Below are 19,880 nucleotides of genomic sequence, written 5' to 3' on the forward strand. Positions count from 1 at the left end.
ATCTGAAGACTCTTCTGAAGAAGAGACTGAGTTATATAATCCTCTGAACTTGAAACTTAGACTTTGTAAGTCCCCTTCAGGGGGTATGGCTTTAGCTGGCTGAGAGACAAAAAGCAAATCAGGCTGAGAAGGGGGCTCTTTTTTTTGTGACTATTGGGCTCCACCTGGTGGCCTCTAAGGATCAGCTTTGGGAAAAGCCAGGTCTTCAACGTCGAGAGCATTCTGGTCAAAGCAGAGCAAAAGTAAAAGGGATGGAGGGGAATGGTCTGGAGCCAGGCTGTGGTTAGGGAACTGTTCTTTCCCTCATGGTGTGGGCGGTCATGAACACTTCCTCCACGGTTGTTGGCTTCGTCCCAATTTCTCGTGTATCTTCTCAAAAATGCTCTTTCAGAGTATGAGAGACCTTAGCTATCATCAGCCTTCTCTTATACTCTTTAAATGCTTTCGTTCTGCTCTTTGCTCCCTTCACATCGACATTTGGCTCTTCTGTCACAATCTTCAGGGCCTTCCCTAAAATCATGCAGTATTGCTGAGCCTTTTTTCTTTTCCACTTCCTGCTCTCTGTTTTCACTGATCTGCCCACTTTTCCTAATGTCCCCATTCCTTATTTGCTGCTTCCTGCTGTGTCATGACAATGAGGCAGAAAAAGGAAAAATAACATAGTCTCTCCTCCTTATAGAAAATAATGTATAACATATATGGCCAAAGGCCATGTTGTATTTGCCACACTTTTTCTTTCCTGTGTGTTGTTAACACAACTTCTGGGCTCCAGGTGCAGTTGGTGATGGATTGTCCTCCACTTGCAGGTTCTCAAGGGTCTGATACCATTGTACCCGTTTGCATGCAGCTTCCAACATGGACCGATATGCATGAGAGCATTTATTTGAGTGATAATCACTACAAGAATGTATGTCTGTCCTCCTGTGTATGGCCTAGTTTTAAGGCTAAAACTTTATAAGAATATGTGGTGGAGGCAGGAGGATGGATGGTTTCGAACACTAATGTTGACTGTTAAATTTGTCCAATTTGAGGAACTCTTTTGCTTAATTTCTTATATCTGTAGCTGGTCCCTTCCCTCAATAAGTTTTTCACTTACACATGACACTGCCTACACATGACACACTTACTTATTTATATAAAATATTACACACACATACGCGCACACACACCCTGCCTATTAAGGAAGTTAGGAATGTTGTTTCACCACTGTCCTCATTGATTCTACAGTATGACCCAGTTGTAATGTCACTGATTGTGAATGGGAATGGTATTTGTGGAGGAACTTTGGTGAGTGAGAAATATTGAGGTGGTAGTCATTATAAATTACTCTAATGAAGACAGGTCTCTCAGAACTGTTTATTATCCAAATTAGAAAAAAAATTTAATTTTTTGAAATACATACATATTATATATTTACCAGTAAAATTATTTAAAACATGTACCACTGAAAGTAAAAAACTTCTAGAATTTCACCCCCAGAAATAATCGCTATTAAGGGTTTGGTGTATATATTTGTCTAAAATATTGTTTTCAAAATATTTGTTAACGTTCATTGCAAAGTATGTTTCACAGATAAAAGTATATATGTAACACTTATGTAATTTTTGAGTACTGATATTAAAACCAACCCATGAACCCACCACCTAGATTAAGAAATATATCACAATATTGTTGAAGTGCCCTGTATTCTTCTCTGTCCTAACTGCTAGTTTTTCCCCAAGAGGTAACCACTTTCTCAAACACACTAATCAAAATGTGCTTTTCTTTATACTTTACCCATATTTATTATCCCTAAAAGTATTAGTTTTGCTTGATTCTCAACCTTACAAAAAATACCTTGCTACATATATTCTTCTATGACTTGGTTTTTTCATTTAACATTGTTTCTAAAATACATTTATATATTTCATTCATTTTAATTCACAATATTTCCATCTCCTGAAATATACCACAATTTATTTATTTATTTATTTATTTATTTATTTATTTATTTATTATTTTATTTATCTAGCAATGGATATTTGGGTTGAACCAAAGTTTTGCTATTAGAAATTATGCTCCTATGAACATTCCAGTGCTTACTAACTGAAGTTTCTCTAGACTCTACTTAAGAGTAAAATTAATGCATCACACATATGTGCATGTTAAGCTTTACAACTTTATAGCCAAACCATTTTGCAAAGTGACTGTGTCCATTTTTAGTCCTACTAGTAGTATGTAAGAGTTTCTGTTGCTTCACATTCTTATCAACACTGGATATAGTTAGACTCTTCCATTTTTGCCATTCAAGTGGGTATAAATGGTATCTTGTGATCTTAACTTGTATTTTCCCAATTACTAATGAGATTGGGCATCTTTTCATTTATTTATGGTCATTATGTTTTCTAGAAAATGTCTTCGTATCTTTTACATTTTTTTTGCAGTTCAGTTTTTGTTTAGATAAATTTTCAGAAATTGCAAAGCAGTACCATATACCTTTGGCCAGCTTCTCCTTATGTTAACATCTTACATTACCATAGAATATTTATGAAAACCAAGAAATTAACCTTGGTATGATACTATTAAATGAAAGTAATAGAACTTAATTCAGATCTTACAAGTTTCTCCACTAACATCCTTTTTCTATTTGAGAAACTAGTCCAGTGTCCTACCTTGCAGTTAGTTGTCACATTGCTATAGTTGTTCCAGTTTGTGACAGTTTGTCAGCCTTGTCTTTCATGACCTTGACACTTTCAAGGAGTACTGGTCAGTGATTTTGTAGAATGTTTCACAACTTGGTTTGTCTAACGTTTTCTTATGATTAGACTGAGATTAGGCATTATTGGGAAGGATACCACAGAGGCAATATGTGTCATATCAGGGAATACATGATGTCACTGTGTGTTACTGGTGATATTAACCTTGATCATTAGGCTAAGGAAGTACCTGCCAGAATTCCTAACTTACTGTTTTCCTCTTGTAATTATTAGATTTGGGGGAAGATTTTTTGAAATTATCCAGTTATTCTGCTTCTGCTTAAACTTTCATCCCCCCACCTTTTCGTATTCATTTTTTATCAGGCTGTTATTTGATTTTTTGGAGTTAAAAAAAGTGTTCTAGGAAGTAATCTTTGTAGCAGTTACTGGTGGGGAAAATATCTTCTCTGCTGTTTATGACTTGTATTTTCATGTTATTAATGTTAACTTCTGAAGAACAGACATTTTAAGTTGCATTTTCCAACTTTTGATACTGGCATATAGAATTACAATTAACTTTTGTGTATTAATCCTGTATCCAGCCATCTTACTAAATCCCCTTATTAATTTTAATACTTTGGACATAGTTTCCTTTGGATTTTCCATGCAGATAATCACATCATGGGTAAGTAATGACAAGTTCGTTCCTTCCATTCTAATTCCTATAACTTTTATTTCTTTTTCTTATCTTCCTAAACTGGCAAATTACAATTGAAGAGAAGATATTTTCCACACTAATAAGTGATGAAAGTTCAGTTTGGAATGAAAGCAATAGTAGCAGGCCTTTCCCCCCCTTGATTTGGAAGTGCTAATATTAATAATTTTGCTAATGTGGCAACTAGTTTTTAAAGGACTCTAGATACCTAAATACATGTCTTTGGGTTTTATTTGTTTTTACTGTCTTCAATTTTCTTAGGTTTTCTTTGGCATTTCAAGGAGGAATAATATGCCCTTTTTCCAGGCTCAAAAGCATTAACTCATTAATTCATTTATTCAATAAACCATCATGTTCTGGGCACCTAAAATGAGCAAGTGTCAGCGTAAGATACAGAAATAATGTTTATTCTTTTTGGGATGATCCTCTTCATCCATTGGTAGAGAAGAAGAGAGGTACCTAAAGCACTGGGACACAGCTAGAAAGCGGCATGTGCCAGAAAGGAGATATAACCAAAGAACAGCGACAGCACTGAGGAGAGAGATCTACTCTGGAGGACAGGATGGCTTCCTGGCCTTGCTCCTATATTCCATGAAGGTGAAATGAACATGGTATATGTTTTGTGGGCCTACTTCAATATGGAAGCCATAAAGGGAGGGCCTTTAAGATAGAACTATATTGCTTAAGGAAGGAGCTGCTTAGAGTATTTTTATGCTCTAGAACCAATAGTACCTTGTCAATATGTAGTGAACACCTGCAAGGTGTATGATGTGAGCAGTCCTGAGATTTTATTTTTGGTAATAAGAGTGTTAATTTTTTGTTGCCGAGTGAAGGACAGGAAAGAGAAGTTTGCTTCTCACAGAAGATATTTTAAAGTATTTATATTAGTTAGGATGCTTTTAGCACCAAGTGATGGAAAACTCCAGGGCTTAGTGACTTGAGGATGTTGGCCCTTTGCTGTCTTCAGTGATCTAGTAGTAGATTTTCTATGGTATTGAAGACGCCCGCCGGTATGGTCAGACTGCATGCTTTGTTGATCACATCCAGCAAGGAAGGGGAAAATCCTCTCCACCAACCATGATATTGATCACAGTCTCCCGGGGAACCATACCCTGATTTTATTAGAGTAATGAAGAGCTGCCTCTGCAGTTGAAAATGAAATGAGTCCCCTGTATGAAAAAGATTAGGTTTCTGTTAGAAAGGAGAAAGAGGGGGAATAAATGTTGTGTGGGCATCACAGGTTTTTATTAAATTATAAATGTTTCTATATTATTTAATTTAAAAATATTACAATATTAAAGGAAGTTTAGAAAATGAGAAGTCACTCATAATCCTTCCTCTCTAAAATAATTAACACCGTTTTTAGCTGTTCCCTTTCAATCTTTTTATAAATGTTTTTACATAGTTAAATTATACTATACCTTTGAACATTTCTTTTTTTTGTTGTTTTATGTCATTTTTATGTTGCTACATTTTCGAAATTATTTTTCTAAAGTGCATAATAAACAATTGAACAAAACTGCCATGATTTAGTTTACCATTTACCTGTTACTGAAATCTAGATTACTTCTTTTACTCCTTTGATTCAGTTTTTTAAAAAATAAACTTTATTTTTAGAACAGTTAGATTTAAAGAAAAATTGTTAAGATGTACAGAGATTTCTTACGTACCCTTGGACCTAATTTCCCCTATTATTAACATATTAGTATGGTACATTTGTTACAATTAATAAACTTTGATGTTATTAACTTTGATTCATTAACTTTAATGTTTAATGAATTTTAAACATGACTAACTGAGGTCCATACTTTTATTCAGAAATCCATGATTTTTAAAAATTGTACTTTTTCTGTTCCAGGATACCTAACTTTTAGTTGTGGTTGTGTCTCCTTAGGATCCTCTAGGCTATGAGCTTCCAAGTTATTTTTGAAGGACACATTTTAGTGAAGAGTAGGCTGAAGTGTGGTTTTTAAGAGAATCAGCCAGACATTTTGATGCAACATTGAATCATAGTTGTCCAAAAGCAGCTGTAGCCATTTTTTAAGACAATGACAAGAAGATAGACACTACTTAGAAAGCTGTAATATTTGAACCATAGCATATGAAAGAGAAAGTAACTTCCGTATTCATTGTAAGTAAAACTTACACCAAAATTAAAAAATGAAAGCAAACCTTTCTGTAAGACAGACAATGTGTGAGTCCATTCGCTAGGAGATTGTGCTTTTGTTTAGATCCCAGGGTATTCTGGTTTTTAGGGTAACGGCAGAATTTATGAGTGAATAGACAGCATAAGAGTCTTTCTGGGACATCTAAAGCCCAAAATTTATGAGCTCTTTCAGCTGCTGACCTGTTAGATTTCTATCTCCTGCAGGCTGTCCAGGCTATGCTGCTCTCAATTATATCTCCAATGAAAATCTATAATAAATTTATTTAAGTAAGGTACTTGAGAAATGTTCTCTGGAACTTAGTAAAATAAATATTAATTACTACTAATAGAAACTTGGAGTCATTGATGACGTTTGGAAGTCATAACCAAAATATAATTTTGTTTTTATGAGCCATATTGTAATTTTAGTAAACAAATCAAGATTCTTTGGATTCAGAATATAGCCTAGTGAAAATTTTTGCCAGAACAAAAAGCACCAATAAAATAAAAGAATTTTTTTCATTAAATTTCACTGAAGGTCCAATGACTGATACGACCTGTTCAGACAATTAATATTAGATCCATCTTCATCTGCTTACTTTTGTCATCCTTCCTTCTACCTTCCCTCCCCCGCAGAGGTGGATTCAGTACTCAGCACTAGTTGTCTTTTTTGGAGAAATTTCTCCATCTCTGGTAGGCCATAGTTCTTCATCTAGTAGGTTTTCAGAAAAGGTTTATGAAAACTATATTCCCTGAGTTCTTGCATTTAGAAATCTTCATCTTCAAAATCCAGTAATGTCACTAGACTATGTTTCAGTGGTGTTTTTCGTATTAGATTTCCTGAGACATAGCATATATGCCCTTTCTATGTATAAAATTTCTTTTTCAGGAAAGTTGTCTTAATATCTTCGAAATGTTTTCTATTCCACGTATCTAGTTCCTTCAGGAATACCAGTTATGCTAATGTTGGATCTCTTTCATCTGCCTTCATATCTGTCTGTTTTCTCTATAATCTCTCAAAAATTCTTTGTACTTTTCAATTTCATTTTTCTCAACTTTTGTCAAGTTATATCTTAACGAACCTTCTTTTTTTCAGAGTCAGTTCTTCATTCGTTACCTCCTGTATGACCTTCATGTTTTGTAGTGGATTTATTTTTCTTTTCTACTTATTTCCTGGGTCTGAAGCACTAGTTTTTATTCCCTTTTGTGAAATTAATTTTTTTAAAGATTTTATTTATTATTTATGTGACAGAGAGACAGCCAGCAAGAGAGGGAACACAGCAGGGGAGAGGGAGAGGAAGAAGCAGGCTCCCAGCCTAGGAGCCGGATGTGGGGCTCGATCCCGGAACGCCGGGATCACGTCCTGAGCCGAAGGCAGATGCTTAACGACTGCGCTACCCAGGCGCCCCGAAATTAATTTTTTTGCTATGCACCTGCATCTTTACTTTGAGTTCTTCCCTTATAGTGGTGATATATTCTTACGAATATCTTTGGTCAAGATAGTAATTTCTGTGGCCATATACTTACAGGGAATGTTTTATCCTTCTGCCATTTCTTTTCCTTGTTTCTTTCTTCCTTTTTAATATGCAGTATTTTCTTGTTTAAGATGTCGCCTTTCCATCTTTAAATAATGAGGTCTTCCTAGATTTTAGTATTCTGTTTTAAGAGTTGGATATTATAAAATGCCTTTTGTTCAAATGTTTAGACCCTTTTCTACTTCAGGCATTAAATAATCACTTTTGGCCACTCTAATGTCACTAGGTAAGAGTAGGGTGGCCAGTGAGTTTTAAGTCTACCCCACAAAGACTGGTATTGATGCTATTACCACATAGAAGAATGTTTCTTTTCATGTTAGTTTCATTCTCTAAAAACCTCTATATGGTCTAAATCATTGTTTATACTTCTCCCAGAAACTGTATGCTATCTGATTTTATGTATAATTAATTATTTTGTGTGATTTTTAAATACTGTAGGGTAGAATCATGTGAAATTGTGTTTTACAGGTAAAAAATGGTCAACTATATTGGCAATTTCTTGTCTCAACATAATCTATGATTAATCTCTCTATTATTACTCACCATTCTTGAATCTTTTACTTCTGAGTCATCCCTCAGCTGGCTTGAATTGCAAATAAGTTTTTTTCAGGAAATGGGTAGTATACTTTGTGCCTTGTTATATCAGTTGGGGTTCTTGGAATCTTAGGTTCCAACTCAGAAGAATCATGACTATATCTCCAGAGATATTAAAATCTCTCAGTTGTAGAGGTGAGTATTATTGTGAGTGGGTCTTAAATATGATATTGAAAGGCTCAGCCAGACCATGTGTTTGGTTTTAGGATATTAAGAGCAACTTTGTATCCTAGAGGATAGCCCTCCAACCTCATAAGGTGCTGCCTCCCAGTTTAGTTCATTAGTACACTATTACACCATTGTAATCAGTGAGTTCATTGGGCTTTGCTACCTCTAGAAGATGAAATCCTCAATTACAGTGTTGAGTAATATAGCATCATAGCTTAAAAGATAATTTGGTAAATCTATGGATTGTGTTTCTATAAGCAAGGAGGGAGGAGCAAATGAGGGTAGCAAACCCAAACCCAGAATTAATGTTTCTTTTAATGGAGAGAAATAACTGCCCTCTGCATCATAGAAGAGCTCAGCAAACTCAATCTGCTATTAAGTAATTGGTGGGTCCTCCTGCTATGGTTCTGAATCAGATGCTCAGAGCTGGTTGCTGCTGCTGGCAAACTGGCATCCTGCAGGTGTGGTAGTCAGGTCATTAGTAGTGAGAGGAAGTTCATGCCATGGAGCTAATTTCCCGCTACCTTGTACTTTGTTCTTATTCCCATTGAGCAAGCGCTGCAGTGGTTGGGGAGGGGGGTTGGTTGACATTCTCCAGACCAATCATCGTACCTCCACAGTGGAAGTCTTTTGCTGAGCATTCTCATAGAACACAAATAGTCATTGGGCTCATTTCAATAGGCCCATTTCATGCACATGTCTCTTCCCCAGACGTCCTTGTTACCAGTACTCCAGTCTTTCTTCTTTCAGGTCCCTATCCATCTGGCTAAACTTGTAGCAACTGCCCATCAGGCAATGTTTCTTCAACCAAAGTAGACCATGGATATATTGCTTGAAGTTCTGCTTGCAGGGAGGAAGTTTCTGCTCTACTGTCTTTTCAGAGACCACCCCTTAGAATGGATATAACCCTATCATAGCCCACTTAACGATTCATGACAGTGGAAGGTCAGTTGGAACTAGGCATCCAAGGTCTTCAGACCTTTCTGCATCCTCCTATATAATAGAGTGTGTGTGTGTGTGTGTGTGTGTGTGTGTGTGTGTAGAAAGAGAGTCTGGTTCTCTGAGTCTTATTCTTTCTTATTAGTACCCCCACTTCTCACATAAGAGATTTAGTGAGACCCTGAATTCAATGATTTGATGATTTATTGCCCTTTAAATTTTTCCCCCCAGCTTATCCTGGCAGCTGCAAGGGGTTCGAAATATGTGTTTGATGCATATAGGAAGTCCCTCAGTTTTCAGTTTAGCCTGGAATCAGGAATTTAGAGGCTGAGCATGTAAATCTTTTTTTCCTTCCCTTTTTCAGGTTCTCTAGGCCTCTCACTTTCTGTGAGCTCTTTGATATCTTTTCAATAAATTCCTCTTCCAACCAGTTAGTTTCTTGTGCTTGCAACCAAGAACCCAGACAGTTAAAGACATAAGTATTAGGAGGTGAATGTAGGAAACAGAACCTCAGGAAGCTATGAGAATAATAAATGGGTTGGAAGTAACTCAGGTCCCATTAATTTCTCAAATGTCCTTCAGACTTCAGAGGCAATAACAACAGGTTCCTTAAATCTTCAATGGGAACTTCATTCTAGTGAACACAGGTAATAATGTAGTAGTCATTTTGAAAATTAATGAGACTCGAATCTTTAAACTGTCTAGACCCCCCCCCCTTTTTTAAAGTAAGCTCTGAACCCAACATGGGGCTTAAACTCACAACCCTGAAATCAAGAGTTGCATCCCCTATCAACTGAGCCAGCCAGGAGCCCCCTGTCTAGCTTCTTGATTGCAAATAAGAGAAACTAACTCTTGGTTGGAAAAGGAATTTATCAGAAGGATATTGAAGGGCTCACAGAAACAGTAAGAGTCTTGAATGTTTTTTTAAAAAGTTGTAGGTGGGAACCAAGGCAGATCTGGAGAGGCAAGGACAAGAAATCCAGTCATCATCTTTATCAGGATTAGTTTGGCCACAATGCCAGTGGCTCTACCACTGCTCTTACAGATCAGCATTGCCACTGGACACTGTTTCCACCACTGCTATCACTAGAAACCACTCTAGCCGCCATGAATGAAGTCCACATTCAAAGTCATGAGTTGAGGCAGAGTCTAAGTCATACGCAGTGTGCTGGCTACTGGTTTTCATGGAGTGAGAGGGGTGTTCTGTAAACATCTGGCATTATGTAGGAGGCTAGTCACTTCTGTAATGGAAATTGTAGTCCTTTGGCCCGCTTACATGCAATTTAGAAGTCTTCTTTTTTAATATGCATGGCTTTTCTTTCTTTTTCTTCATGGCACTCACTAGGACCCCCAATCCCATGAATAGTATTGGTGAGAGGTAACACCTTTGTCTTCTTCCTGGTCCAGAGGAAAACATTTAGTGTTTGACCATTAAGTTTTGGTATTAGCTCTAGGGTTTTCCTGGGGGCCAGTAATCAAATTAAGGATATTCCTGTTCATTACTTATTTGTTGAGAGTTTTGATCATGAATGGATGTTGAATTTCGTCCAGTGCTTTTCTGCATCTGTCAAAATGATGGCGTGTTTTTCTCATCGTTTGCTAATCTGATGAATTATATTGATTGACTGTTGACTGTTGGACAGATCTTTAAATCTTTACTTATTCATGATGTATTATCCTTTTTATATACAGTTGACCCTTGAACAATGCAGGAGTAGCAGCACTGACCTCTCGGACAGTTGAAAGTCTGTGTAACTTTTGACTCTTCTAGAATTTGACTACTAATAGCCTCCTGTTGATTGGAAGCCTTACCAATAACATAAACAGTCAATTAACACATACTTTGTATGTTATATGTATTATATGCTCTATTTCTATAATAAGTAAGGTAGAGAAAAGAAAATGTTATTAAAACCACAAGGAAGGGAAAATACATTTATATTACTGTACTGTATTCATTTTTTAAGATCTGCATATAAGTGGACCCACACAGTTCAACCCCATATTGTTCAAGGGTGAATTCTGTGTTTTAATATTGCAAAAGAATTTTAAGAATGTGTTCATGAGGGATATTGATCTCATGAATCCTTTGTCTGATTTTGGTATGAAGGTAATGCTGGCTTCATGAGACTAGTTGGAAAGTGTTCCTCTTCTACATTCTGAAAGCGTTTGTATATAATTGGTATTAATTCTCTTCTTAAATACTTCGCGGCATTTACCAGTGACACTATCTGGGCCAGGAGTTTTCTTTGTGGGAAGGTTTTTAAACTATGAATTCAGTGTTTTAAATAGATGCAGAATATTTAGGTATTGGTTTCCGCTTGAATACTCTTTTTTTTTTTTAAGATTTTATTTATTTATTTGACAGAGAGAGACAGCCAGCGAGAGAGGGAACACAAGCAGGGGGAGTGGGAGAGGAAGAAGCAGGCTCCCAGCAGGGAGCCTGATGTGGGGCTGGATCCCAGGGTCCTGGGATCACACCCTGAGCCGAAGGCAGACGCTTAACGACTGAGCCACCCAGGCGCCCCTCAGCTTGAATACTCTTAAGCAGTTTGTGTCTTTCAGGGAGTTTATCCATTTCATCCAAGATGTTGAATGTATTGGCTTAAAGTCATTTATAATTCCCTTTTTATCCTTTTAATGCTTGTAGGGTCTATAATGGTGTTTCCTCTTTTATTCCTGATATTGATAATTTGGGTCTTTCCTTGTTTTTCTTGATTAGCCTCACTAGAAATTTTCTATTTTATTCTCTTCAAAGAATCAGCTTTTGATTTTATTGGTTTTCTTTATTGTTGTTCATTTTCTGTCCTTTGATTTTTATTTATTATTTTCTTCCTTCTGCTTACCTGGGACCTGATTTGCTTTTCTTTTTTCGATTTTTTAAGATAGAAGCTTTAGGTCACTAATTTGGGACATTTCTTCTTTTCTAATATGAGCATTACATTTATTTAAAGCAGAATTTCCCTCAAAGCAATGCTTCAGTTGCTTCTCACGAATATTGATTTGTTGTGTTTTATTTACTTCGAAATATTTTTTTTTTTAAGATTTTATTTTTTTATTCAACAGAGGTAGAGACAGCCAGCGAGAGAGGGAGCACAAGCAGGGGGAGTGGGAGAGGAAGAAGCAGGCTCATAGCAGAAGAGCCTGATGTGGGGCTCAATCCCACAACGCCGGGATCACGCCCTTAGCCAAGGCAGATGCTTAACCGCTGTGCCACCCAGGCGCCCCTACTTCGAAATATTTTCTGATTCTCTTTTTATTTCTTATTTAGCCCACTGGTTGTTTAATTTCCAAATATTTATGGATCTTCCTGATAGCTTTCTGTATTTTCCCCCTCATATTTTTGCTGCTTTTGGCTTTTTTTTTTTTTAAACTTTATTTACTTTTTTTTTTAAAGATTTTATTTATTTATTTGACAGAGATAGAGACAGCCAGTGAGAGAGGGAACACAAGCAGGGGGAGTGGGAGAGGAAGAAGCAGGCTCATAGCAGAGGAGCCTGATGTGGGGCTCGATCCCATAATGCCGGGATCACGCCCTGAGCCGAAGGCAGACGCTTAACCGCTGTGCCACCCAGGCGCCCCTGCTTTTGGCTTTTTTATATGCTTTCTGGGTAATCACCCCCTAAGTCTGAGGAAATGACACTGGTCTGAGCCCAAGTTGTATGTGAGGAGCCCGCAGGCAACCCACAGGCTATGGAACTTATGCAGGTAGGCAGGTATATGTGTCACCTATGGGCTGGTTTCTCTTGGCTGGCATGTGAGAGGTGGGGCCAGCCCTGCTGCCACCACTGTCTTGTTCCAGTAGCAAGGCCGAAGATGGGAATTTGTTAAAAGTCTGCATATGAAGCAACCACATCCCCAGTCTCCCTCTACCACTGTGCACCTAAGAACTCTGGCAGCCAGCATCTACCCTTACATAGGGAACAGAATCTTCTTCAAAGAAATTGAATGGCTCCAGAGAAAGCCCGAATGCCAGAGCTAAACCCCTTGCAGGAAGAGTATCATATTTCCTATTGATTATCTGTGTTCAACACATAACTTAGACTTATGGTCTGAATGTGGCATGCTTATGAGAATTGAGCACTATCAATTTGGGTATATTTATAGATGACCCATAGATGACGAGTAATATTTGCCTTCTCAAAGTGGAACCCTACTCATAGCATCAGAACTATTCCATTAAATGCCATCTTACTTTTAATGGACCAACACCCCAAAATGTGAATGGTAGTTTGGTGAGTGACCAGACTGCAGATAATTTTAATTTTCTTCTTGATGCATTTCTGTATTTTCTAACTTCTTACAGTGCAAATATATTAGTAGTGTGTTCAGATAAGATATTTTAAAATATTAAGGTAAAAATTAGAATTGTGAAAAAATGTAAGTATCAGATCTGATCTAGTAAGCATGACTTAAGCTATAGGTGCTGTGAAACTAATGATGTAACAGCAAACTGGGCTAATCAGAACTGTCTCTAAAGGTGTTTGCAAGAGAAGGAATTGACAAAAGCTTCTAACAATATCAATTTGACTTTTTCATGAAAAACAATTGCAAGAAGCCCAAGAAAGGCCATCTGGCCCAACTCCGCACATCAGAATTCCTGAAGAAAGTTAACATTATACCGTAGTTAGGGATTTAACAGGATAAGAGTATCATTGTCTCTTCTGCTTGGCCCCCCATTCACTGGTGATGGTGTTCTTGCTGGGGGAAGGACAGGAGGTTTTAAAGATTTTCCTACTACCCTCACTTTTAGAGAGGAAATGGATGTCTATGATCCATTTATTCACTAACATACTTGTTCCTCTCTGTCCTGTTCACAGGCAGCTGGCTAAGAGTCTTGGGCAGGCTGGTGAAATCGAGCCTGAAACAGAAGGAATACTAACAGAGTATGGTGTGGATTTCTCTGATTTCTCCTCGGAAGTTCTAGACTGTCTCCCTCAAGGCCTGCCCTGGACAATCCCACCAGAAGAATTCAGCAAGAGAAGAGATTTAAGGTAAATATCTAAAACTCTTTTAAGAACAACACGTTTCTGCCTTTCTATCTTCTAACTTCACTTTCTTAGGGATGGGGCTCAGATGTTTCCATCTTTCTACCAACATTTAAATTCAGTTAATGGAGAATTAAGTGCTAAAATTAAGCTAAATCCAGCCCACTGCCTATTTATATATAGCCTATGAGCTAAACATGGATTTTGTATTTTTAAATGATTGAAAAAAATCAAAATCAAAATAATCTTCCATGAAAATTATATAAAATTCAAATTTCAATATTCATTAAGGTGTATTGGAACACAGCCATGCTTATTGGGTCATATTTTGTCTATGGCTATCTTTTTGCACTACAACATTAGGGTTGAATAATTGCAACAGAGACCATATGGCCCACAAAGGGCTCTCTGTCCCTTTATAGAAGAAGCGTGCTCACGTCTGATCTAGACCATTCTAATTTCAAAAGATACAGTTGCTATCTTTTTTTCCTCATTGTTGTGCCCTGTAGGTCTGATCAAATAACGACCATGTTATCTGGTCAGAAGTACCTTCCTTTAAATGGGCCTCTTCAGGCACAGAGCAAAGGATTCAAAGCTTCTGTGCTTGGAGCTTCATTTTAAAGCTTTACTTTTAGGTCTGGAATTTGTTGGAAAGTACTTTTGTGGTATTTTTATAACAACATCTTCTTTGAAGATGTTTCTTCATTGTGGGATGTTAGTTCTTTTCTGATATTTCTCTTCAGAATTTGGTTTCAGTGCTGGCATTCACTTTGGATGCCACATGGAGATATTTAGAACCAAGAAACTTTTCGTACAACCCACTGAGGCTGTGGAAGGTTTTCTGCTAAGGTCATCCCATGTCAGAGTCTTTTCCACCACACTTGCTCACTTCATGCAGCTGAACTTATGATACCTTTGCTCTTGGTGCCCGTTACTCCACCTAATTTGAGAATCCTCCTCCTCTGCTCCCTCTTGCTATTGTGTCTTTTAGGAATTTACTGCCTTTTTTTCTTTTCTTGCCAAGGGTAGGCAAGGGAAAGGAGATGACAGTCCCCTTTCCTACCTGTTAGTAGCTCTGATGGAACACACATTTATATTTGAAGTCATTTAACTCAAGTTACCATCCCGGCTTTCAGCAGTAGCCACCACTCGTGGAACTCCTGCTGGTCAGTGATCTCATCAGGGGCTTTGGGATCTTGGGCCCAAACCTTACTCTCTCTGAACTGTCATTTTCTTGTATACAAATGGAAGGGATTATTTTCTGAGATCTTTCCCTAAACCTAGGAATCTATTTTTTAAAAATCTGTAAGAATGAATGGCTGAACTTCATTGGTTGAAGTTTAAGTCAGTGTAGCCATTCTGCAGTAACTATCAACATTTGAAATGTACCTACCCTTTCACCCAAAAACTTGACTTCCAAGAATCCATCCTACTCAAAGTGTATAAGGATAGACATACAAGAATGTTCATTGCTGCTCCGTTGTAAAAGTGACACTGCTAATCCCTCAACAAAGGGATGGGTTTTTTTTTTAAGATTTATTTATTTATTTGGAGGGGGGGTACACAGGTGTGGGAGGGGCAAAGGGAGACTCTCAAGCAGACTCCCTGCTGAGTGCAGAGCCCAATGCAGGACTCAGTCCCATGACCCTGAGATCATGACCTGAGCCTACACCAAACATTGGACACTCAACCGACTGAGCCACCCAGGTGCCCCAGCAAAGGGATGATTAAATAACCTATACCATACCAGCAAGGTTGCATTCCCTACAGCTGCAAACCAGGAACTAGATCCACAGGGACTGTCCTAAAGGGACAGCTATCTTATGTTGCCAAGTAAAAGAGACAAGTTTCAAAACAGTGTATGAGCCTATTTTTAATAAAGCCAAAGAATATAAAAATGCTATCCAAATGTATGCACCCATGCATATATTTATTTATTTATAAAAATATATAATGCACAGAAAAAGGTCTGGAAGGAAATACATCAAATTGTTGATAGTGATTATCATGTGTGGACTTGGTGGGGTAGTAGGAGGTAGGGAGGCAGTATTTTACTTCATTTTATAAATTGCTCTACTTTTCAAATTATTTTTTAAAATAACTTTTATATCTTTTAAAAATTATAATTGGGACTATCAGGAAAGAGAGGTGCTCAATCTTTTCTAGCCTGATTCCTAGCCTACAGATAAATAATAAGGCACTTCAACACTCAGCCAGCCCAGCGTGCTCTCAGTTCCCCTCTGGTGGTTCTATGTTGCCTTTTTCTTTGGCCCCAGTTGTCTCTGAGTTAGACCACAGAACAGAAGGCCTTGCTCTGTAGAAGACCTCTGTTAAAATATACCTATGTGTCCTGTGCAAGGATCCACAGATACAGGGAGCTTATAGGATGAGCTATAATATACTGCTATGAGCATAGTATCAGAGATTTTTTTTAAATCACTTTAACCTCCCAGTACTTTCTCCTTGCCTGTTATCTCTAGGATTATGTTTCTAAAATTCAAATCGGATTTCCTTTATTCCTTTAGCTTAAAATCTTTCAACTGGTTCCTGATACCTAAAGTAGTCATCTCTAAACTTTTTTGAACATGCATTCCCAATAACGTATATGTCTTTATTTTATAATCACAAGCATATTTACTACTTTGCTAATTTATTATGTACATTATAAATATACATAAAAGTGGAAAAATGAGAATAAAATAAATTTTAAAGATATTTTCCTTTAAAAAGGTGTAGAAGGGACGCCTGGGTGGCTCAGTTGGTTAAGTGTCTGCCTTCGGCTCAGGTCATGATCCCAGGGTTCTGGGACTGAGTCCCGCATCGGGCTCCTTGCTCAGCGGGGAGGCTGCTTCTCTCTCTGCCTGCCACTCCCCCTGCTTGTGCTCTCTCTCGACAAATAAATAAAATCATTTAAATAAATAAATAAAAATAAATAAAAAGGTATAGAAAACTCTTCACATTCATAATTTTATTTTGGTGAGAGCAGTCTGATTGAAATTCATCATTTTTTAAAAAATTTTTGCTCTCACAACCTGTGATATAGAAACACAAAGGTCTGGGGCGCCTGGGTGGCATAGCAGTTAAGCGTCTGCCTTCGGCTCAGGGCGTGATCCCAGCGTTATGGGATCGAGCCCCACATCAGGCTCCTCCGCTATGAGCCTGCTTCTTCCCCTCCCACTCCCCCTGCTGTGTTCCTTCTCTCGCTGGCTGTCTCTATCTCTGTCGAATAAATAAATAAAATCTTTAAAAAAAAAAAAAAAAGAAACACAAAGGTCTGATTATAAGTTCTTTATATTTTGATACTTAGTTTTAGATTTAATGGTTATTGTAACTGAAAAGGATACCTCAGAAGAGATGAATTGAACTTACTAAATCATAATACTCATTTTTTTAGTCCTGTTTACAAATTATACTTGGAAATATAATCCAGCTAATAAATTTTCATCTTTCATGATGTCAAGTCAGTTCTTTTGAACTAATTGAAAGGTGCTACATTTTTAGATTTTTTAAAAATGGGTTCATTGTCTTTGGTTATTCTTCATTAGGCATTTTTAAAAAACTAGTTAGAAAATTCTCTCAGAAAGTTTAAGTGTGTAGTAGCTTTACACTTAGATCGTTTTAGGTCTCCAAATTTATAACATTTCAAATGCCCTTTTAAAAATTTTGTCTTCAAAACCTGAGTTTCTGGTTTTATTTTGTTCAAAATAAAATAACTTTTTATCTTATTGTTAAAATGTCACCTTTACCTTGAAGGAACAGATTAAGTGTTTTTATTTTTTTCTAAGGATCTGCTAGGTAGCATCTGATTGTTTTGAAATCATACGTGTGGCTGCTGATGAATTTATATTAGGGGCAGAAGAAATGTCAACTTTGCCTTTTTCCTGGTATTAGTAGAATTAGTATTATTAGTTTAGTATTATTTTCAGTCTGTGGATCTTTGTAATAATCTTTTTTTAGCCTCTTGTCTATTTTGTAAGGTTTAGTTTAGCTGAAACTAGGTAATTTCCATAAATCCATGTACAGGGCATGAGCAAATACCCATTGATCACAGTTGGCTGGAAGCATAGGAAGTAATGAGAATGCCAATGTCATTGCCTTTGTGTTCTGGAACACCGACTCTTTCATCGGGACACTTCACTTATCTCCTGACCCACATACCTTATGAGGCACCAGGGTTAATTCTTCATGTATGTATGTATGTAATCAGTTAACTTCTTAATTTTTATAATAAAAGGTAAACATAAGGAGAAGTCGGTGGTATGCTGAGGTCTTTTGATCTGATTACCTCTTCCTTCTCTTCAGTCTTAAAATAGATTCATTCAGTTTTTCAGCCAACAAATATTAATTGAATACCATCCATGGGCAGTGGGGATTCAATAATTGGATAGGATTGTGCCGGAGGGGAGAGTTACTTGGTACAAGCGTTTGTAGTACTATGATTTTTTCTGCCCAGAGGTGCAGTGCTTTCAAAGAGGTATTTATCAATATTAATTTTCCTAGGAATGTCATAAGAATTCAGAATGAGTCCCAGCACCCACTAAAAAACATGTGCTATGAGTAAATTAATACATATTCTGTAAACTCCTAAGTGAAACCTTCTTTGCCTTTTTCCTGTCTTCTCTCCTATATACATCTTATATATATTATTTTTATATGTGTATATGTAATGTATGCCAAGTTCTAAGTTAGTTACTGGAAATACAGAGACAAGAAAGGCCCAGTTCTTGTTCTTTAGGACTTTATTCCTTCTCAGGGAGACAGATTTACACTCCGACAAATTACAGCAAAGTATGACAAGTGCTATGGTATCAGTATGAACCAACTGCCAAGGGCATTGGTGCTTGAACCGAGACCTGAAAAATGAGCAAGCATAGAGGGAACTAGAGTGACTAAAGCACGCTTCATTTAGTGATAGGCTGGGGCTGCAGAAAAGGTGACACATTCCTCTAAGACTCCCAGATCCTTCTCTACTAGGGCTCACAACTCCTGTGGTTTTGATAGCTTCTTGACCTCTTCTGCTCGGCCACCATGCCATGGAGCCTGCAGCATTACTCTGGCTCTAGCTACCTAAGGACTTCTACATACCCGTTTAGGTTTGGTATTTGAACAATTATATTTGGAACAGAAAAGTTCCATCAATCTTTAAACCTCATAATCCAATTATGTCAGTAAAATTCCAGTTTTTTAGTCCAGTGGAATTGGGGTAATATTTTGCAAACTGAAGTTGAGAGAAATAGTGTTTATTTTGAAAAGAAAAATGGTTGGTTAGCAATTTTCAAGAAGGAAGGCTGGTGTGAACTCCTAGGGGTGATCGGGCCCTTCTGATCGCGAGCACCACTTTTCTGGACCTTCACCTCCAGTCTCTGGAGAATCCCTGTTTGCATGGCCTAGACCTGCAGCTCTCTTTAGCAGGGCATCTGAGGTTAAAGAAAAGCAAAGAGCAAGCAACACCAATACTTCAAGCCTTTGGGGATCAGGAAGAGAATGTATCCGAGGAAACTGCTTAAAGGGGGTTGCACCAGAAGCCTGAGAAACCCCAAGGTTGTTTCTGAGACTGGCTCCAATTATTTCTAATTTCATTCTTATTATTTTGTTTCCTTTGTTGCTAAACTGGAATAGGAAACCAAAGCTTAAAAGCTCAATTAAAGTGGAAAATGAAAACCTAAATATTGGAGGGGGAAAATACCACACTAAACTGATTTTTATATTTTTCCTATAGTTAGTAATATTGTGGAAGTTTGGATCACATCACTTTTTAGTAAAATATGAGCTTCCTTGAAGTGGAGGTGGTGTCTATAGTTTTTCACAGAAGAACTTGTGAATATCTATTTCTTCACTATCCCCTCAATAAAAAGGATGCCCAGTGACCTCCACCGGACCATTACAAATGTGAAACTTGGCACTTAAAATTGCTTGCTCTAAATTTTCCAATTGCTTTCTCTCTCTTTTTTTTTTTTTCCATTTAATGTCGTTCTGCCAACTAGTGATTTTATTATTATAAACAGGACATTGTATTCACTTTTAAGAAGAAATATGAAGCTGGAGGTAGAGTTACAAACTGCAGCTTCTCGGCTGCCAAAATAGAAAACAGTGAGCTAAAAATACCGAGCACAGAAAGGG

The 19,880-nt window shown here is 37.3% G+C and overlaps 1 protein-coding gene across 11 annotated transcripts in view; it reads left to right on the plus strand.

Moving 5' to 3' along the window:
• The window catches only part of DIS3L2 (DIS3 like 3'-5' exoribonuclease 2), a 344,026-nt gene that overhangs the window by 161,646 nt on the left and 162,500 nt on the right, over positions 1 to 19,880 (plus strand). For all 11 annotated transcript variants that reach the window (XR_008956850.1, XR_007188480.2, XR_007188478.2 and 8 more), the window contains exon 9: positions 13,593 to 13,766. Coding sequence is in view for 6 of the 11 variants with exons in the window: in XM_026491698.4 (XP_026347483.1) it covers positions 13,593 to 13,766 (174 nt within the window). In the remaining 5 variants the exon portion in view is untranslated. The remainder of the gene's footprint in view (positions 1 to 13,592; positions 13,767 to 19,880) is intronic.

Source organism: Ursus arctos, unplaced genomic scaffold (genome assembly GCF_023065955.2).
Source record: "Ursus arctos isolate Adak ecotype North America unplaced genomic scaffold, UrsArc2.0 scaffold_1, whole genome shotgun sequence".
Taxonomy (NCBI): domain Eukaryota; kingdom Metazoa; phylum Chordata; class Mammalia; order Carnivora; family Ursidae; genus Ursus; species Ursus arctos.